An 18,165-nucleotide genomic window follows, 5' to 3' on the forward strand; every position below is an offset into this window, starting at 1 on the left:
GGGTTGTTATTATTGTTAAGGAGAGGAGTGTCTCATGAACCTGGAGGTGCAATGAGGCTATATCTCAGAAAGGCACAGGAATCGGAGGTACACAGCAAAGTTGGCGAAGTTTTCTGCCTTTCCCTCTGCCTCAGTGCCTTCCTCCATATTTTCTTTCTGCCCAGCAGACAGCCTGGTTGGCTCTGGGATTGGTGTAAGCAAAAGGTCAAGCAGGACACCCAAGAGAAGGTGAAAATCCCTGCACTGATAAACTTGGCTTCAGAAAGTCCTACTCTATAATTTTGTGTCTCTGTCTGTTGTTTATCCCCCCATAATTAAAAAAAATGTTTTTGATGAAAATCTAACACATTCTCATTGGAAAAAAATTCAAACAATGTGTAAGTACACAGAAGAAAACTAAATTTTTTAGAAATAGGTTTTTATTGATTTTAGAGGAAGAGGGAGAGAGTAAAAAAGAAACATCGATGTGAGAGAAAAACATCCATTGGTTGCCTTCGTACGTGCCAACCCACAACCTGGGTATGTGTCCTGACTGGGAATTGAACCGGAACCTTTGGGTGCATGGGAGGATGTTCAACCAACTGAGTCACACCAGCCAGGGCAGAAAATTAATTTTTCACACACCTTCCACTTCCTGCCCTGAGAGTTAAATACTGTTGGGTGCCAAGATTATAGCCAATCTTCTCACCTCTATATACCTACCTGTTTATACTACTTAATATATTTTGTAGCTTTTTTTTTTTGGTCAGTCTTCTAAATTTCTCAGACATTTAAGTTATTTTGCAAATGTTAAGCCTTGTCTCTACGAACAAATTTAAAATGTGTGTTTCTGTACTTGATTCAGGAAAGTGGATCAGAGAGCCGCTACCTGGAATTGCAAACTCATCTATCTTCAGTGTCCACAGAGAGACAGCAGAGGGAACATAGAACCACATCCTTGAGACTATTATAAATTTTGGTCAACCATTACCCCTCATTTCTTCTCAAGTTGCTTAATGTTTCCTTTTTAAAAAATATTCTTTTTATTAATTTCAGAGAGGTAAGGAGAGGGAGAGAGAGATAGAAACATCAATGAGAGGAAATCATTGATTGGCTGCCTCCTGCACGTCCCCCACTGGGGATGGAGCCCTCAACCCCAGCATGTGTCCAGACCGGAATCGAACCATGACTCTTGGTTCATAGGTTGATGCTCAACCACTGAGCCATGCCAGCCAGGCTCCTTTTTTTTAAAATTTACCATCTGTTATCTCTCCATTTAATTTTTCAAAGGCCTGGACAACTTCAATCTTCAGATTTTTCAAATGTGGATGATTCCAGCTTCCTAAAAAGCTCCAAGCTCCCATCATCTGGAAGTCTCACAAGCCTGAGTAACTACCTCTCTCAAGTTCTTCAGCTTAAATAATCCCTCTCTCAGGAGCCCCCATATCTTCATCTGTTTCCCATTGATAGAATTCTCTAGGGCCTGGGTTGGTCTCATCCTCCGGGACTCCTGAGACCTCAGACATCTGGGGTATCTGAAGTGGGGGCCAACCCACAGGAGGGGTCCTCAGGGAATAAATGCCACCTCTCATATTTGAGTCATTTTTGCCTTTCCCATAGACTGGGTGACTTATAAACAGCAGAAATTTATTCCTCACAGTTTGGAGGCTGGAAGTCCGAGATCAGGATGACAGCATGACCAGATTCTGGTGACAGCCCACTTCTGGGTTGCAGAGTGCCAACTTCTTGTTGTACCCTCACATGGAGGAAAGAGTGTAAGAGAGCTCCCTGGAGTTTTTTTTATAAAGGCAGTCACCCCATTCCTGAAGGCTTCACCCTAATGGAATCACCTCCCAAAGATACCTCCCCCCACCTCCTAATACCATCACAATAGTATTAGAGCTTCACATTAGAATTCCAACATACAAATTATGGGGAAACACAAACATGCAGTCCATAACACCAAAATAAAAGAATGGAACTTTAGCTATTAGCTCTAATTGCTCCCTCGTCTTCTCGAATACTTTTCTCTGTTGAAATTGTCTTGTAGGGAGCCTACCTGTTTTACAGGGTGGCAGTATTTTATTTTATTTTTTCAGAGTTCAGTTTTTTATTGAATATGTTACAAAAGAGGTTTAGTAAAAAAGACCAAAGCCCATGTCCTCATCAGACTCCTCAGAGTATTTTTTCTTCCATTTTCTTCTCCTCAGCTGAGGCAGCAGTGGGGGTGGGGGGTGGGTAGGACCTCCTGCTGGTGCAGCACTAGCTGCAGAGGCAGGTCCACCAGCCCCTATGTGGCAGATGAGGCTCCCAATGTTGACATTGGCCAGAGCCTTTGCAAATAAGCCTGGCTAGAAATATTCAACATTTCCACCGGCTGCTTTATAATGAAGGCACTGATCTTATCCTCCGTAACCGTCACCTCATCCTTGCACAGGATAAGGCTGAGTGGGTACAGGTGAGCTCCGACCTAGACAGAGGCCAAGGTGTGGGCCAGTGCTGCCCTGAGCGGTGCTGGTTGCCAGATGAAGTGAGGGCCTCATCCCAACGTGGCCTTAGCTTCATCAGAGAGCCGAGCACCTTACCAGCAGCTGGGAAAAGGGTGGTTGGCAGTATTTTAGCTGATGCTGTATTGTCAGCTCTGCAGGTCTAGAAGCCTGATATATTTATGCCAACTCACAGGAGACTGTTACATAAATCAAAATGCCAATGTATTACACTTTAGCCACTATACTTTTTTCTTTTTAAATCGATTTTAGAGAGAGAGAGGTAGGGACAGGGACAGAAAGAGAAACATTGAAAGAGAGAAACATTGATCTGCTGCCTCCTGCACACCCCCTCCGGGATTGACCCTGCAACTCAGGCATGTGCCCTGACTGGGAATTCAACTGGAGACCTCACGGTACATGAGATAACACTCAACCAACTGAGCCACACTGGCCAGGGTGACTATACTTCTTTTAAAATTTTAAAATTATTGATTGATTTTTTAGAGAGAGAAAGGGAGGGAGGGAGAGAAAGAGAGAGAGAGAAAGATTTGTTGTTCCACTTATTTATGCATTCATTGGTTGCTTCTTGTGTATGTCCTGATTGGAAAGCGCATCCGCAACCTTGGTGTATTGGAACGACACTCTAACCAGCTGAGCTACCCGGCCAGGCCACTACTATATTCTTAAATACAAATACAGAGTGTCCCCAAAATATGTATAAACACTTTGAATAATTAATTCCAATGGGTTAAATCTGCAAAGAAAGATCTATCAGCTGAGCTATCAGCTGTTACAGTGTATATACATTTTTTGGGACACCCTGTATACTCATGTTGGTTTAGGACAGTCAGCGGTTCTCAACCTGTGGGTTGTGACCCCTGAAAATACATCCTGCATATGAGATATTTACATTACGATTCATAACAGTAGCAAAATTACAGTTATGAAGTAGCAACGAAAATAATTTTATGGTTGGGGGTCACCACAACATGGGAACTGTATTAAAGGGTCGCAGCATTAGGAAGGTTGAGAACCACTGATTAGCTTGGCATTCAAGGCCTTTACAATCTGGCCTTGAACCCACTTGCTATTGGTTCTCATATGTCATGCATGTACTACCTATATGCAGTTCCCTTTGTCTGGAATGTCCTTTGTGACACTTTCCCAGACAAAACCCATATTTTAATTGAAGGTTCAGATCAAATATTACCTTTTTTCCATCCTTCTCTGACAAACCCTGCCATTACAGCAACTATATTAATTGCTTCCAATTCAAGGGTATTATGGTCCTTATTAGATTATAACTTATATATCCTCATGCCTGCCTCTCCCATTGGATAGTGAGCCCCTTGAGAATCAGAATGCTATTTCATCCAAGGTAACCCAGAGTACAGCACATTGACCAAGTACAAGAATCTCAAAAATGTTGCACTGAACCTATCCATTTGTATTTTCTGCAATTCTTTTCTTTTTTCTTTCCCAAGTTCCTTATAAAAATTAATTTTGAAAACGAGAGCCTTCCTCAGCTGTCTTTAGAGGAAAGGAGGAAAAGGGCACTTGTTCATGCTGGGACTGAGAAAAAGCACATCTCTGGGGGGCCAGGGAAGGTGACTACTGTGAAAATGCAAGCAAGGAACCCCACAGGGAGGAGAAAATGCAGTGGGAAAAGCTAGAGCAAAGGACAGCTGTTTCTTTCCACCAGGAAATTTCCTTTTGGGATCTTGTCTTTCCTCAAATCGGGGGATTTCTGGACTCTGTAAATAAGGGCCAGGCTCCCTTGTGTCCTCTGTGTAGGGTCTCCTCCGTGTTTGTGTGCAGTGGGTGGAGGTAGTTTTCGTGATTGAGACTTGTCTCAGGTGGGATAAGAAAACTCAAGACAGGGCTGTTTGGTGTGGCTTAGTTGGTTGACTCATGCACTGAGGGGTCTCTGGTTTGATTCCCTGTCAGGGCACAGGCCCAGTTGTGGGCTCGATCCCCAGTAGGGGGCATACAGGAGGCAGCTGACTGATGTTTCTCTCCCTCTCCCTTCCTCTTTTTCTAAAATCAATAAAAACATATTTTTTTAAAAAAGAAAAAACACCAAAATAATAAAATAAAAAATAAGAAGAATCAAGACAAGAGTTTTAGTTCATGGTTGCCCGACATCCCACCTCCCTCCTTCCAGCTAATCTAAAGGTAAGAGTGATGATGTGGGTGAATGCAATAGAACAGATCTTGTAAGACCAGGAAATGGCAGCCACTGGAGAAATAACAGCCAGAGGCATGAATCCAACCTGACTTTGTTCTGGTGTCTCCTAATCTCATTCCCACAGTGGCTATGACCAGTCCTCTGCCTTCCCTTCTCCCCTCCCCTGTTCTGACTCTCACGTCGCCTGCAAACCTTTTAGATCTGCTAGAGAGAGGGAGCTGGGTGGGAGCCGACCATGCAGGGGAGCCATAGACCAAGGCTCCCAGCCTTTCCTCATCATCTGCGTGGTGTTTACCACGTCCCCAGCCTTGAAGACACTTTTGGCGCTCTCTGCCTTACTGAAGAAAAACGGATTTTTGCCTCAATTCCTGATTCCTGTTTAAATATTTAGTTTAATCAGCACAGGCCCAAGTGCCTTTTCCATTTCCCCTGGTGCCTGGGAGCCATGCTGACACCAGCATCATAAATAATGCATCCACATGCCGCCGGCTGGGAGTCACTCCATCCCTCAAGTCTTGGGGCCTGCCCTCTGCTACAGCTGCTCTGGGAGAGGCTGGACTAAAACAGAAAAGTCAGTCTTGAGGTTTGAAGAGTCTGCCTCAAACCCACTCCTGGAAGGAGTCATAGCGACAGGCAAGCAGTCCCCACTCCAGCCCAGATCCCAGGGGCTGTGGGAGGGGTGTGAGGGTGGATGTGTTGGTGGGGAGCACCAAGGCCACAGAAAGTTCAAGCTCTGGCTTCTAAGTTGCTCTGACCTGGTGGAGAGACTTCAGGGCCACCTAGAAAGGTCTGTGCTAGACTCTGTGTGAGTGTGCAGCAGAGGACAAGGACACCAGATAGGAGGAGGCAGCGGAGTTGGAGGGCAGAGAAATAAGGAGGCTTCATGAAACGCTGGAACCTTCTCTTCTCCCTCTGCCTCCAGAATTCTGGCCCTAACACGGGCTCTGCCCTCTAGTCCAAGAACAGAGTTCAGATTTCATCCCATTACACTAGAAGCCTGGGGGTGGGGGTGAGGGTGGGGATGGACGTTGGGGCTTCCAGGAGGTGGACACTTTGTCTCCTCTTAAAGAAAAGAAATGATGACGACGATGACGATGGGATTTGACTGGACAGGTCCTGGGTGTCCTTTGCCAAAACCTCAAAAAGGTTAAACTGCCTCCAGGTGCCCTCTCCTTGGAGCAAGCTCCTCAGCTCTCTGATCTGTGCAAGTAAATGGAAATATTGTGTTGGTTGCCACTAATGATATGGTCCTGGCCTGGCTTTTATAAAAGAAGCTCCTTGGGGGCAGCTCTTTAATAGTCATGCTTTTTTTCTTCCAAAACTTTGCAGGGATAAAAGGAGACATAAACAACCATTCATTTATCCAGTAGTTCAAAGTTTATCTTTGAGTCCTCCAATATTTTCTGTCCTTTTTGAAATCAAGAGTGCAAATAAACTTCCCTCTCAGTCCCTTTTGGAAAGCACAGCTGCTACAAACCTACAGATAAGAGATAAAAGGAGCTGATGAAAGGAGCAAATTCTGGTCTCCAGCCCTCAGTCTGGGGAGTGTCAGGAGCCCACCTGCCTGCCCTTGTGGTCATCTGCACAATAGAATATCTATGGCCAGAACCCTATCAATTCATTTCAAGCTGCCTAGGACCTGGACAGTCAGGAAAGATGGCGGGGGAGTTGGTCTCCAATGACCGGCACTTTGCCATATCCAATTTTGCTTGGCTTCCGGGGCCTGTATTCCTCTGGCTTTTCTCTATCTCTCTCATTGCTCCCATATTCCCCCCTTGTGGCTCTCCTCTTTCTGATCACTACATGCATAGCTCTCCATCTTGGCTGCACATTAGAATTGCCTGAGGGTTTTCTTTTAAAACTGAGAGGGGGGTCCACTCCACACTAATTAAATGGGAATCTTTGGGAGTGGGGCTCAGTATTGTAATAGCTCTGGTGTAGTCAGGGTACAGAGCCAACCTCTGTTCTCAGTACTGGCTTGTCCCTCCTCTATACTATATCCCTGGTGATCTGACAAGTCCCCAACTTCATAGATTGCTTACACAATGGTAACTCCCAAATTTGCATTTTTAAATTTTTTTTTTAAAGCTTGGGCCTCTGTGCTGAGCTCCGGAACCCAGATCCAGTTGTCTGTTTAACACCTCCAAACAGATATTTATTTATTTATTTATTTATTTATTTACTTACTTACTAGAGGCCCAGTGCATGACATTCGTGCACTGGGGGTGGGGGGGGTGGGGGGGGTGGGGGAGGTCCCTCAGACCGGCCTGCGCCCTCTTGCAGTCCTGGACCCATCAAGGGGTCCTCAGCACTGCCCTGGAGGTGGGAGAGGCTCCTGCTACCACAGCTGTGCTCGCCAGCTGTGAGCCCGGCTTCTGGCTGTGTGGCGCTCCCCTGTGGGAGTGCATTGACCACCAGGGGGCAGCTCCTGCATTGAGCGTCTGCTGCCTGGTGGTCAGAGCATGTCATAGCGACCGGTCATTCCGCAGTTCAGTCGATTTGCATATTAGGATTTTATTATATAGGATTTTAAATTTAATTTATTTATATTATTTCATTGAATTTATTGGGGTGACATTGGTTAATAAAATTATATAGGTCTCAGGTGTACAATTCTATAACACATCATCTCTGTATGTATTGTGTGTTAACCAGCCCAAGTATCCTTCCATCACGATTTATCTCCCCTATACCCTCTTCTACCTTCTCCTACCCCCCTTTCTTCTGGTAATCACCATACTGCTGTTTGGTGAGTTTTGTTTTATTTTGTTTTTGCTTAATCTCTTCACCTTTTTCACCCAGCCCCAAATCCCCCCGCTGATAGCTGTCAGTCTTCAAACAGATATTTAGAAACATTTAAATTTGTCCTCTCATCTTCTACATCCAATTCTTCCACAAGAACTGTTGGCTCTATCTTCAAAATATATCTCCATTGGCCATGACAGCTACCATTCTATTGGAAACCTTTGTTTTTGTTTTTTAGTTTTTTTGGTTAATCCATATCTGAGGATATTTTTTCCATTTATTTTTTTAGAGAAAGTGGAAGAGAGAGAGAGAGAGAAACATCGATATGAGAGAGACACACATTGAAGATCAAATCTGCAACCCAGGTACATGCCTTTGACTGGGAATTGAACTCTTGATCCCTTGGTGTGCGAACCAAAACTAACTACTGAGAAACAATGGCCAGGGCCTCTCTTTAATTCTCTTATTCTGTTTCAGTATCCCTTAGTCTCTGCATAAAGTGCTCAGTTTTCAGGCTGAATCTATGTTTATTTAAAATTGAGTGGAGGATACCATCCATACTAGTTTCCTAGGGCTGCTGTAACAAATTACCACAAAGTAGGTGACTTCAAACAACAGAAATTTATTCTCTTAGTTTTGAAGGCTAGAAGTCAGAAATCAAGGTGTCAGAAATCAGGAATGTTCCTTCTGGGGAGCTCTGAGGATTCTATGTTATGAATCTTGGTCTTCCTTACTTATAGCTTCACTAGTGACCCGGTGCATGAATTTGTGCACATTGAAAGGAAATTAATTAGAAGGTGGCCAGCAGGGCAGGACTGGGCAAGATGAGCCAGACACGCCTTGGAGCCAACCTCCTGTGGTCCCTCCCCAGTGTCTGCAGAGTGAGCAGGGTCCCTCTGGCAGGTGGAGACCCTCCATCTGGCCTGTGGGGATCAGGGCCAAAACCAGCTCTCTGGCATCCCCCAAGGGGTCCCAGAGTGCAAAAAAGCACTCTGCAAAGTTACTATCTTATAGGGTGTGGAACACAAATGCAAGTGTGCAGTAAACCAGATTCAGGGCCAACAGTGCCCCAGAAACAACATAACCCACAGCCTAAGGTGGAATCGTGCAGTTCCGTGAGGAATCAAGCTCCCTCCTCTCTGGTTCCAGGGTGCATCACCTGAGAACCGCCACTGACAAGTCATTGCAGCTTGGCAGTTCCTGCGTTGAGCGTCTGCCCCCCTGGTGGTCAGTGCATGTCATAGCCACTGGTTGGATGGTTGGACACTTAGCATATTAGCCTTTTATATATATAGATAACTTCAGTCTCCGCCTCAACCTTCACATGGCCTTCTCCTCTTCACTCTGCATCTTTTCTTCTGTCTCTTATAAGGACACTTGTCATTGGATTCAGGGTTCAGCCTAATCCAGGATGAAATTATATCCAGATCCTTAATTTTGTCTGCAAATACCCTTTTTCTAAGTAAGGTCACATTCATAGGTTCCAGGTGGGCATATCTTTTGGGAGTCCACCATTCAACCCACTACCATCTTAGAGGCAAAAGGGAGAGGTAGATTTGCTTTTTCAGGCTGTGTTAAATCCGTTCTCCTGTTCTTTCTGTCTTCCCTCCTCCACCCCACCTTGGCTGCTTTTCTAGAACTGGGAGCAAAACTGTCTTTATCTGAGAAATCTGCCGGCCCTTGTGGGATGGTCAGCCTGAGGCATTCTCCCTTGTCTTCACCATCTGTCTTGGTCAATGACTTGTATGCCTCTCTGCCCATGCCCTGCATGTTTGCACATTTGGACCTGGACTCTGATCTTCTGAACCCGGACCTGCTAAACCTGTTTTCACCAAGCTGAAGGACTCAGGGAACCTGCTTTTTCCCCTGGGGCCAGGGTTTGGCTTACTCCTTAGACAAGACAGGCTGGCTCTCTGTGCTGATGGTAACTCAGAAGAGGATATTTCCAGCTCAGGTCTCACTCCTAAACTTCAGGCCTGTTCATCCATCTCTTTCCTAAAGAGGAAATATCTACCTGGATGTTCTCAAAAGCATCTTGAATGCAACTCATCTAACACTGAACCTGTCGACTATTTCTTTTCCCCCAACTTGCTTCCCTTTCTGTATTCTGTACTCACTGAATTGAACCTCTTTCCACCTAGTTGCTTTTAACTTGATATTACCCTTTCACTCCATCCCTCTCCAAATTCACCGGATCCTGTAGCTCCTACTTCTTAAATCTCTCTCAACCCCATTTACTTCTCTCACATTCCCACTGACTGTATCCTAGGTCAAGCCATCATCCTTTCTCACCAACCTCTCAACTGATCTGGCCTGGACTCTCTGCTCTCTATGTTACCAGCGATGTCAGCTCCGGGTTCTTGAGTTCAGCAAAGAAAGAATTCAGAGCCAAAAACTCTAGCACAAGAAGTTGAAGAAGTTTATTTATTTATTTTTTATTTTTATTTTTTTAAATTAAATCTTTATTGTTCTGATTACATTTGTTCCTCTTTTTTTTCCCCATAACTCCCCTTCTCCCAGTTCCCCGCCCCACCCTCCGCCGTCACTCCCCACCCACTGTCCTCATCCATAGGTGCACGATTTTTGTCCATTCTCTTCCCGCATCTCCCATTCCCCTCCCCCCCCCCCCCGCCAAGAATAGTCAGTCCATTCCCCTTCTATGTCCCTGATTCATTGTAATCACCAGTTCATTCTGTACATCAGATTATTTATTCACTTGATTCTTAGATTCACTTGTTGATAGATGCATGTTTGTTGTTCACAATTTGTATCTTTACCTTTTTCTTCTTCCTCTTCTTAAAGGAAACCTTTCAGCATTTCGTATAGTACTGGTTTAGTGGTGATGAAGTCCTTTAGCTTTTCCTTATCTGTGAAGCTCTTTATCTGACCTTCAGTTCTGAATGATAGCTTTGCTGGATAAAGTAATCTTGGTTGTAGGTTCTTGGTATTCAGCACTTTGAATATTTCTTGCCATTCCCTTCTGGCCTGCAAAGTTTCTGTTGAGAAATCAGCTGACAGTCGTATGGGTATTCCCTTGTAGGTAATTGAGTCTCTTTCTCTTGCTGCTTTTAAGATTCTCTCTTTGTCTTTTGCTCTTGGCATTTTAATTATGATGTGTCTTGGTGTGGTCCTCTTTGGATTCCTTTTGTTTGGGGTTCTCTGCGCTTCTTGGACCTGTAAGTCCATTTCTTTCACCAGGTGGGGGAAGTTTTCTGCCATTATTTCTTGAAATAGGTTTTCAATATCTTGCTGTCTTTCATCTTCTGGCACCCCTATTATTCTGATGTTGGTACGATTGAAACTGTCCCAGAGGCTCCTTACACTATCTTCACACTTTCGGATTCTTTTTTCATTTTGCTTTTCCAGTTGGGTGTTTTTTGTCAAATCTTTGGTTTGATTCTTGTGCTCCTCTGGTCTGCTATTGGGTATAATATTCTTTATTTCAGTCCGTGTATGCTTACTTTCTAATTTCTTTATCGTAGCATCGAGGGTCTCATTAGTTTTCGTGAGGCTCTGCACAAATTTATGGCAAGCCCTCAAAATTGCGATTCTTAGCTCCATATCCTCCATTTCTGTCATGTTTTTTTGTCTCCGCATCTTTTATGCTTTCTTGGTGCACCCCCTTGTGGTCTTTGTGTGCAGTCTTGTTCTAGCCACGCCTTAATTGTTGTAGTTAACACTAGAGGGATTTGACCACCAGGCCGACTGGCTGCAGGAAACAGCTGTGTGGAAAACGTCTGCCTTCTGGGGAGGCGCTAATCCAGCCTTTGCCTGAGGCGATCGGCAAATGGCTGTGCGCAGGGTTTGGGTGGGGTGGGATCCACAGGGCGGGCGGAGGGAGCAGTTATGGCCGCTCTCAGTCCCGTTCCCAGAGGCTCTGCTTCTCAGAACCCCGGCAGCCGCTGCAAACCTCGGAGAGAAAGCTGCCCTCAGGTTCCAACTGATGCCGGATCCCGCTTCTCCCGTTTGAGTCTGGGTCCCTAGAGACTCGCCCGGATCTGGAGCCCAGAGTCTGAGACTCACTCCTGACCGAAAACGACAACCGCGCCCTCAGCCACCAGCCCGCTTTCGCGCGCACCTCGGTACCTTTGTATTTTCCACACTGCGCCTCCTCTGAGCCTCGGTTTGCTGTTCTCTTTCCTTCTAGTTGCAGAGTCTCTCTTCAGCCAGCCTTCCTGTGGTTCTGGGTGATGTCCGTTCCGTCTTTTAGTTGTATTTTTGAAATGGTTGTTTGCGGCAGCGGTCTCCGGTGTTTACCTACGCCGCCATCTTGGTCTCTCCTCTGAAGAAGTTTATTTAGCATGCGAAGCGAAAATATCCTCAAGAGAAGATTTGAGAGGGCTGTTCAGAGAGTTGCCTTGGCCTTTTATTATTTACTAGGGGCCTGGGAGGGGGTCCCGCTGGGGTGCCTGGCCAACCTGGGTGAGGGGCTGATGGCTGTTTGCAGGCTGGTCAAGCCACCCCCCCCAGTGGGGACCCTCACCCCATGGAGGTTTGGCCAGCCTGGGTGAGGGGCTGATGGCTGTTTGCAGGCTGGCCACACCCCCTTTAGGGTAGGGGGTCCCACTGGGGTGCCTGGCCAGTCTGGGTGAGGGGCTGATGGCCGTTTTTAGGCTGGCCAAACCCCCGGTGACGGAAGCTCCCAGCCTCTCCTATTTTCCTTTTTTTTATTCTGGGATTTATTTATCTTCTATAATTGAAACTTTGTTGCCTTGAGTGGAGCTCAGAGCCCGCTGCAGCAGGTGGGAAGCTTGGCTTCCCCCATAACTGGGGCAACCAAGCCTCCTGCTTGCTCCTGCTCTGTCGCTGCTGGCTGCCATCTTGGTTGGGTTAATTTGCATATAGTCGCTCTGATTGGCTGGTGGGCATGGCTTAAGGTGTAGTGAAGGTACGGTCAATTTGCATGTTTATCTTTTAATAGTGTAGATTAAATATATTTTTAAATATTTTTTTTATTAATTTCAGAGAGGAAGGGAGAGGGAGAGAGAGATAGAAACATCAACAATGAAAGAGAATCATTGATTGGCTGCCTCCTGCATGTGCCCTACTGGGGACTGAACCCACAACCCGGGCATGTTCCCTTGACTGGAAATGAACCTGGGACCCTTCATTCTGCAGGCTGATACTCTATCCGCTGAGCCAGACCAGCTAGAGCATTGCCATGGCCTTTTAGAAAGAAAACAGAAACAGAAGAAATGAGCCAGCTGCACTCCATGGACTCAGGAAACAAGTTACAGAAGCAAAAGAAGGGCCCTTGGAGATAGTTTCAGGGGGCTAACCAGGGTCAAGCTGCTGCTGCCTACTGCTCTCCTGGTTACAAGTCTTGTGGGGACCCTTAGAGCTTAGGAGAAAAAAAAGCAAAATATATGCCTGAAGAAAGAAGGCATGGGGTGTGCTCTAGAGAGAGAGCACCTGCTCTGGGTCTTTTGTCTTAAGGGTTTTTGTTATCTAAAGGCAAGAATTTTAGGGGAGGTCTCAGGGCAGGATCTCAATAGCATATTCATAATTTTTCCAGATGTCTTCTTCAATATGCTGATTCATCAAATGAGTGTATAGAGCCTGGCCACGGTGGCTCAGTGGTTGAGCATAAAAAATTTCAGTGTAAAGTTGTGAACCTTATGCTGCTGACTCTGGATTGAACACAGACTCCTCCACCACTTTGCATTGCACAAGTAGATGTGGTCAGGGACCCTGCCCGGAAGCTTTATACATGGAAATACCCTGTGGGCACTGCTGTTCCTTGCAGCTTATCAGCTCTTTAGAAAGCCCTCATTCTGCTCTTAACTCATATTTCCAAGTGTTTGTGTTTACACTGGTTTATTTCTCAGCATCTGAAGAAAGTAATGCTTTAAAAAGTTGTTTTTTAAAATGGAAACATAGCCTACACAGGTCTCTATATTCATGTAAATGAAAGACTATTGACATTACCCACAATTACTCCAGTATAAGGTAAACTTGTAACGTTCAGTAAACTGCCCTCAGAACCATACCACTACATGGATCCCATTCTAAGCCTGGCCTGTTGAGCATAGATCCATGAACCAGGAAGTCATGGTTTGATTTCCTGTCAGGGCACATGCTCAGGTTGTAGGCTCAATCACCAGTAGGGGGTGTGCAGAAGACAGCCGATCAATGATTCTCTCTCATCATTGATGTTTCTATACCTCTCTCCCTTCCTCTCTCTGAAATCAATAAAAGCATATATATATTTTTTACAAATGAGCATACAGAGTCAGGGTCGTGGTCTCTACTAGTTGGTTGGCAGTAGGGTAGGGGGGGTCATTGGTTATTGCATCTGGTCCTGGTGCCAGCCATGGCATTGCTTCATCTGCTTTTGCTGCTCTTCTGGGCCTGGAGCAGAAACACAACTGAGGCCTAGATGTTACCTCTAGTTTGACCAAAACTCTGTCTCTGTGGTCAACAGACTCGAGGCTTTGTTCCTAAAGTTCTTTGATGCTGATCAGAACCTCATTGTCCTGAGGGCTTAATTCTTAAGGGAGTGGTCTCGCAAGGGAGGAGGAGGAAGGTAGGTCAGGGTGCTGGATGCAGCCAATGCCAATTTGCATCAGCTCTCTGTCTCAGTTTCTCCATTCCATTTGACAAGGGATTTTCCTACCTTCTTACTATCCTGCTTGTCTCCACTCACTCTCTTTGCTGAAGCTGGAGTCATTTCTATAAACACTCCCTGAGATACCCCTTCAGTGCTTTCCCATTGCCCATTAGGATTATTTTTCCTGTCGGTCCCACACCCTATACTGCTCAGCCATCTCGCACTTAAATGCACAGCTCTCCAAACATTAAAAAAGGGAAGCGCCAGTTAGGTTAAACTTCTAGGGGCTCGTCCATGCCCCCATTGTGACTTCTAGTTCCTTTTCCACTACCTACAGACAATGTCACTAGAGAAGGAAACTGTGTGGATGCAACCAAAGAGCTGAGCTAGCTCCCCTTTGAGGGCATGAGGAAACCAGAGAACCCTAAAACTCACACTTTCAGAAAGCAGGACATTCTGGGATTGATCCTGGTTTTCCTGTGTTTAGCACAGAGATACTAGTATGTGGAAGGAGAAGCTCCATGCCTGGAGAAGCTTCTTCAGGCTCTGGTTTCCTTTCCTGTAGGGCAGTGGTTCTCAACCTGGGGGTCGCGACCCCCTTTGGGGGCCTGAGACCGTCGGAAAACACATATATGATTACATATTGTTTTTGTGATTAATCACTATGCTTTAATTATGTTCAATTTGTAACAATGAAATTGGGGGTCACCACAACATGAGGAACTGTATTAAAGGGTCGCGGCATTAGGAAGGTTGAGAACCACTGCTATAGGGGCGCCCTTGCTTTGATTCTTGCTGTCACATACCTGCCTTTCTCCCTGTGACAAAATCCTCCTCCTTTAAAAAACCAGGACCTCCTTAGAATAGCTGCAACAGGCTAACTTCTTTTCCAAAAGAATTTTACTAAATAACAAAATGAGCTAATGAGAGAGAAAAAAAGAGAGAAATCATAGAACACACAAGCATCGGGTTTAAGATTACTGTAATTACATTTTAGACCTCCATGCTCCTTCAGTGAGGCTGGCCACCAAGCTCCTAGACTTGGCATTTATAAAAACTTCACCGTAAAGTTGAACACCCCCCCCCCCCCCCCCCCCCCCCCCCCCCCCCCCCCGCCTTCAACTTGCCGTCTTGTCTACAGCTCTCTTGCAGTCCATTTCTGTTCAGCTAAATGGTGGGACGCTTGGAGATTGACTCAGAGAATGTCCCGAGCTTTTAGGCAATCCCTTATCTAGTCCTTTAATCACAACAGCCATGTTAGGAAATTTTACCCCTGGGAGAGCTGGATTGGCCCTGGGGCTCCTGGCATGGTCTGAGAAACACTTCTTAGTAATGAGGGTGGCTGGAGCAGGGAGGAGAGACCTGATAATTATGAAGCTCTTAACATGGGCTGAACACTTGACATATTTAATTTTTAGCACGGACCTTTGCTGTAGGTGTCAATCAGTAGTTGTATTTTGTAGAACTTGGAACTCAGAGGGTTAAGTAACTTGTTCAAGATTTTGAAGCTAAACGGCTACACTAAGAATGAAGTTTGGGCTGGTTGATGATGTTTGTGATCTGGATCATGCAGCATAAGGAGGTTGAGGTGCCCTTGCTTTCTTTGAATGTGCAGGCTTTCCCACCTTATTTGTCTGGTTGGAGGGATCCTTTCAGTCTAAAAACATTTGCTGAACTCCCTTATGTCCATTCCTCTTTGATAGTAGGAGGTATAGACGTTTCATAGACAAAGTCCTTGCCTGCTGCCAGTTTACTGGGTGACTTAGGTGAATTATTCAACCTACTTACATGTCAGATCAGAAATGGAGTGATATCAGATAAGGCACAGTATACTTTTGGTGGTATCTTCAGCTATGCAGTGTGCATAACAGAACACTTATTTTTTTCTCTGGGTCAAAGAGATGATGCAGGCTCACAATTTGACACATGGTATAAAACTCATGGGAATCTGAAACTTCCTGAAGTTCTTTTTTTTTTTTTTTAAATAAAAGCAACAGACATCAGTTATTTGCATGGTGCTCTACAAAGCGTTTTCAGATATCTTCACCACTGATTCCTCATCCCACCTGTGAAGTTCAATTAATGTCCTCATTTTAATAGAGGAATCTGGGGGGTCACACAGTCAATCAAGGTAATGCAGGCAGAGGTGCTTAACCTTATTTTACTTTTCAGCGTGCCTCAGTTATTTAGAAAATTATTTTTTGACCTCAATAATTTGTAATAGTGCACAACACAGATACCATCAACAGGCAAACGAAAACACAAAGCCAGAGTCCACAACACGTAGTTGTAAATCATTAGAAACTCCAAACAATCCATAACAGTAAGGGATCATCTTCATGTTTATTATACAACAATGTCTGGGAGTCGTTTGGAATGGGTTGGCTTCTCTCAAGAAAGTTGTTTGTGTTCAGCTGAGGGATAGCCAGCTAAGATTCAACTTTTTTATTTTTATTTTTTTTTAAATTTTTATTTCTGTGAGGGTATGAAGGCTGAGCAAACAGGGATTGTCTAGAGAATTAGCACGGGAAAATAATAACCATCTAAAAGCTTTAGGCACACAAAGAAGTTAACCGTCCCACAATCAACAGCAAGCTGATTGACAGCAGGCCCTCCTTTGGGGGTGGCGGTGGCGATGAACTGTGGAGCCCAGGCCCCCGGCGAACAAAGGACACCCTCCCCCACCCTCTTCTCCCAGCAGGGCCCGCAGTCTATTAGGCCTGGTTAGAGGCAAGACCTCCCGGGGTGGGGGAGTGGGTTCCGTGCCGCCCAGTTTTGGGGTGAACGCTGGTAGGCCTGCCAATGCAGAGAGGGTGGACTTGGAAGGGAGCCCGTTTCTCCCGGGTCCTCAGCGGGGCCCGGGCTTGGGGAGCTGGAAGCACCTGGGGGCGGGGGTGGGGGTGGGGGGTGGGGGGTGGGGGTGCCTCCTGGCCCCTGGGCCTCCCCCGTCGTCACTAGGAGGGCGCCCTGTGCGTGCACCTTTTTGCAGCCCAGGGTTTGCACGGAGGCAGGTACCTACGTGCCAGAGGTCACCTTTCCTAGGGCTCCCAAGGGGGCAGACCTGCCTCGGGTGGCAGGTGACAGGGGGCCCTGGGTGAGGCGATGGGGGCGCCGCAGAGGCTGACCCCGAGCCCCCACCCTAATCCCCTAAGGGCCCCTGGCCCACGTGGGCGAGTGCCGGCCTCCCCCGGGGGCAGGCCCCCCCCCCAGGGGCCGCCCCCTCCGGCCAGGCCCCCCCACCGGCGCGTCCCCAATCCGCCGCCGCCCCGCCGCGCTCCCACCCCCCGCGGCCCGCCCGCTCGGCCTCCTCGCCCGAGGCGGGGGGCGGGCACCTGCCCCCACCCCTCGGCGCGCCCTCCCCCTCGCTTCCCCCCTCCCCTCGCGGCCGCCCTCCCCTCCCCTCCCCTCCCCCCCGCGGCGAGGCGGCAGCGGAGGCGGCGGCGGCCGAGGCTGAGGCGGCGGCGGCGGCGGCGGCGGCGGGCGGGGCTCGGCTCGGGCTCCGCGGGCGGGCGGGCGGACATGGCGGCCAACATGTACCGGGTCGGAGGTAGGAAGGCTCGGCCCGACCCGGCCCGTTTGGGAGCGGGCTCCGGGAGTGGGGGGCCGGGGCGAGCTCACCCCAACCGCTGGGAGCCGCGGGCGCCCGGGCTGAGGGCGAGGGGCGCGGGGGGCGGGGGCGGCCGAGGGGCCGGGGCGCCCCCCTCCCCGCACCTCCCTCCCCTCCCCCCGCCGCGGGCCGCTCGGGGCCCGGGCCCACCCCACCCCGCCCCGCGGCTCCGGCCCGGCCTGCACCTGGGGTGCGAGTGACCCAACGCCCCCTCCGCGGAACTCCCGGGGGGCCGGGGCCGTCGAGCCCCCGGCCAGGGTGGCGCCCCCTGGGGGGGCTGCTGGGCAGCGGGGGTGGCCGGGGGTGGGGGACAGCACCCCATCTCCACTGCTCCCCGCGGCAGGGCGCGGTGGGGGTGCGGGCGACGGGGGCCCGGCCAGGCAGGCCTGCTGGCGGGGCGCAGGGCCCGGCACCTCTCCGCCCTCCACCCCCTCCGCTTCTCGTCCTGCCCCCCGAGCGCGGGCGGCGTGGGGTCGGGGGCGCCGCCGCCGGAGCGGGGAGCCGGGCGCCGCCTGGACGGGCTCTCCCGGCCGCCTCCTTCCCCGCCTCCCGCAGGAGCGAGAAATAAGGTCAAACAAACTTTCTCCTGCTCGCGACGCCCGCCTCC

General features: G+C 48.0%; 1 protein-coding gene across 7 annotated transcripts in view; it reads left to right on the top strand.

Annotated features, from left to right (window-relative positions):
• Positions 1-18,165, top strand: part of MTA3 (metastasis associated 1 family member 3) — a 169,774-nt gene that overhangs the window by 26,740 nt on the left and 124,869 nt on the right. For 6 of the 7 annotated variants that reach the window (XR_011473157.1, XR_011473158.1, XM_070429105.1 and 3 more), the window contains exon 1: positions 17,439-17,498. The exons of the other annotated variant lie outside the window; for it this stretch is intronic. Coding sequence is in view for 4 of the 6 variants with exons in the window: in XM_070429105.1 (XP_070285206.1) it covers positions 17,471-17,498 (28 nt within the window). In the remaining 2 variants the exon portion in view is untranslated. Of the gene's footprint in view, positions 1-17,438; positions 17,499-18,165 lie in introns of those variants that run through there. 7 annotated transcript variants of the gene reach the window in all.

The sequence above is a fragment of the Myotis yumanensis genome, unplaced genomic scaffold (assembly GCF_028538775.1).
Source record: "Myotis yumanensis isolate MYYU_CA2020_CCGP unplaced genomic scaffold, mMyoYum1.0.hap1 SCAF_11, whole genome shotgun sequence".
NCBI classification, from domain to species: Eukaryota; Metazoa; Chordata; class Mammalia; order Chiroptera; family Vespertilionidae; genus Myotis; species Myotis yumanensis.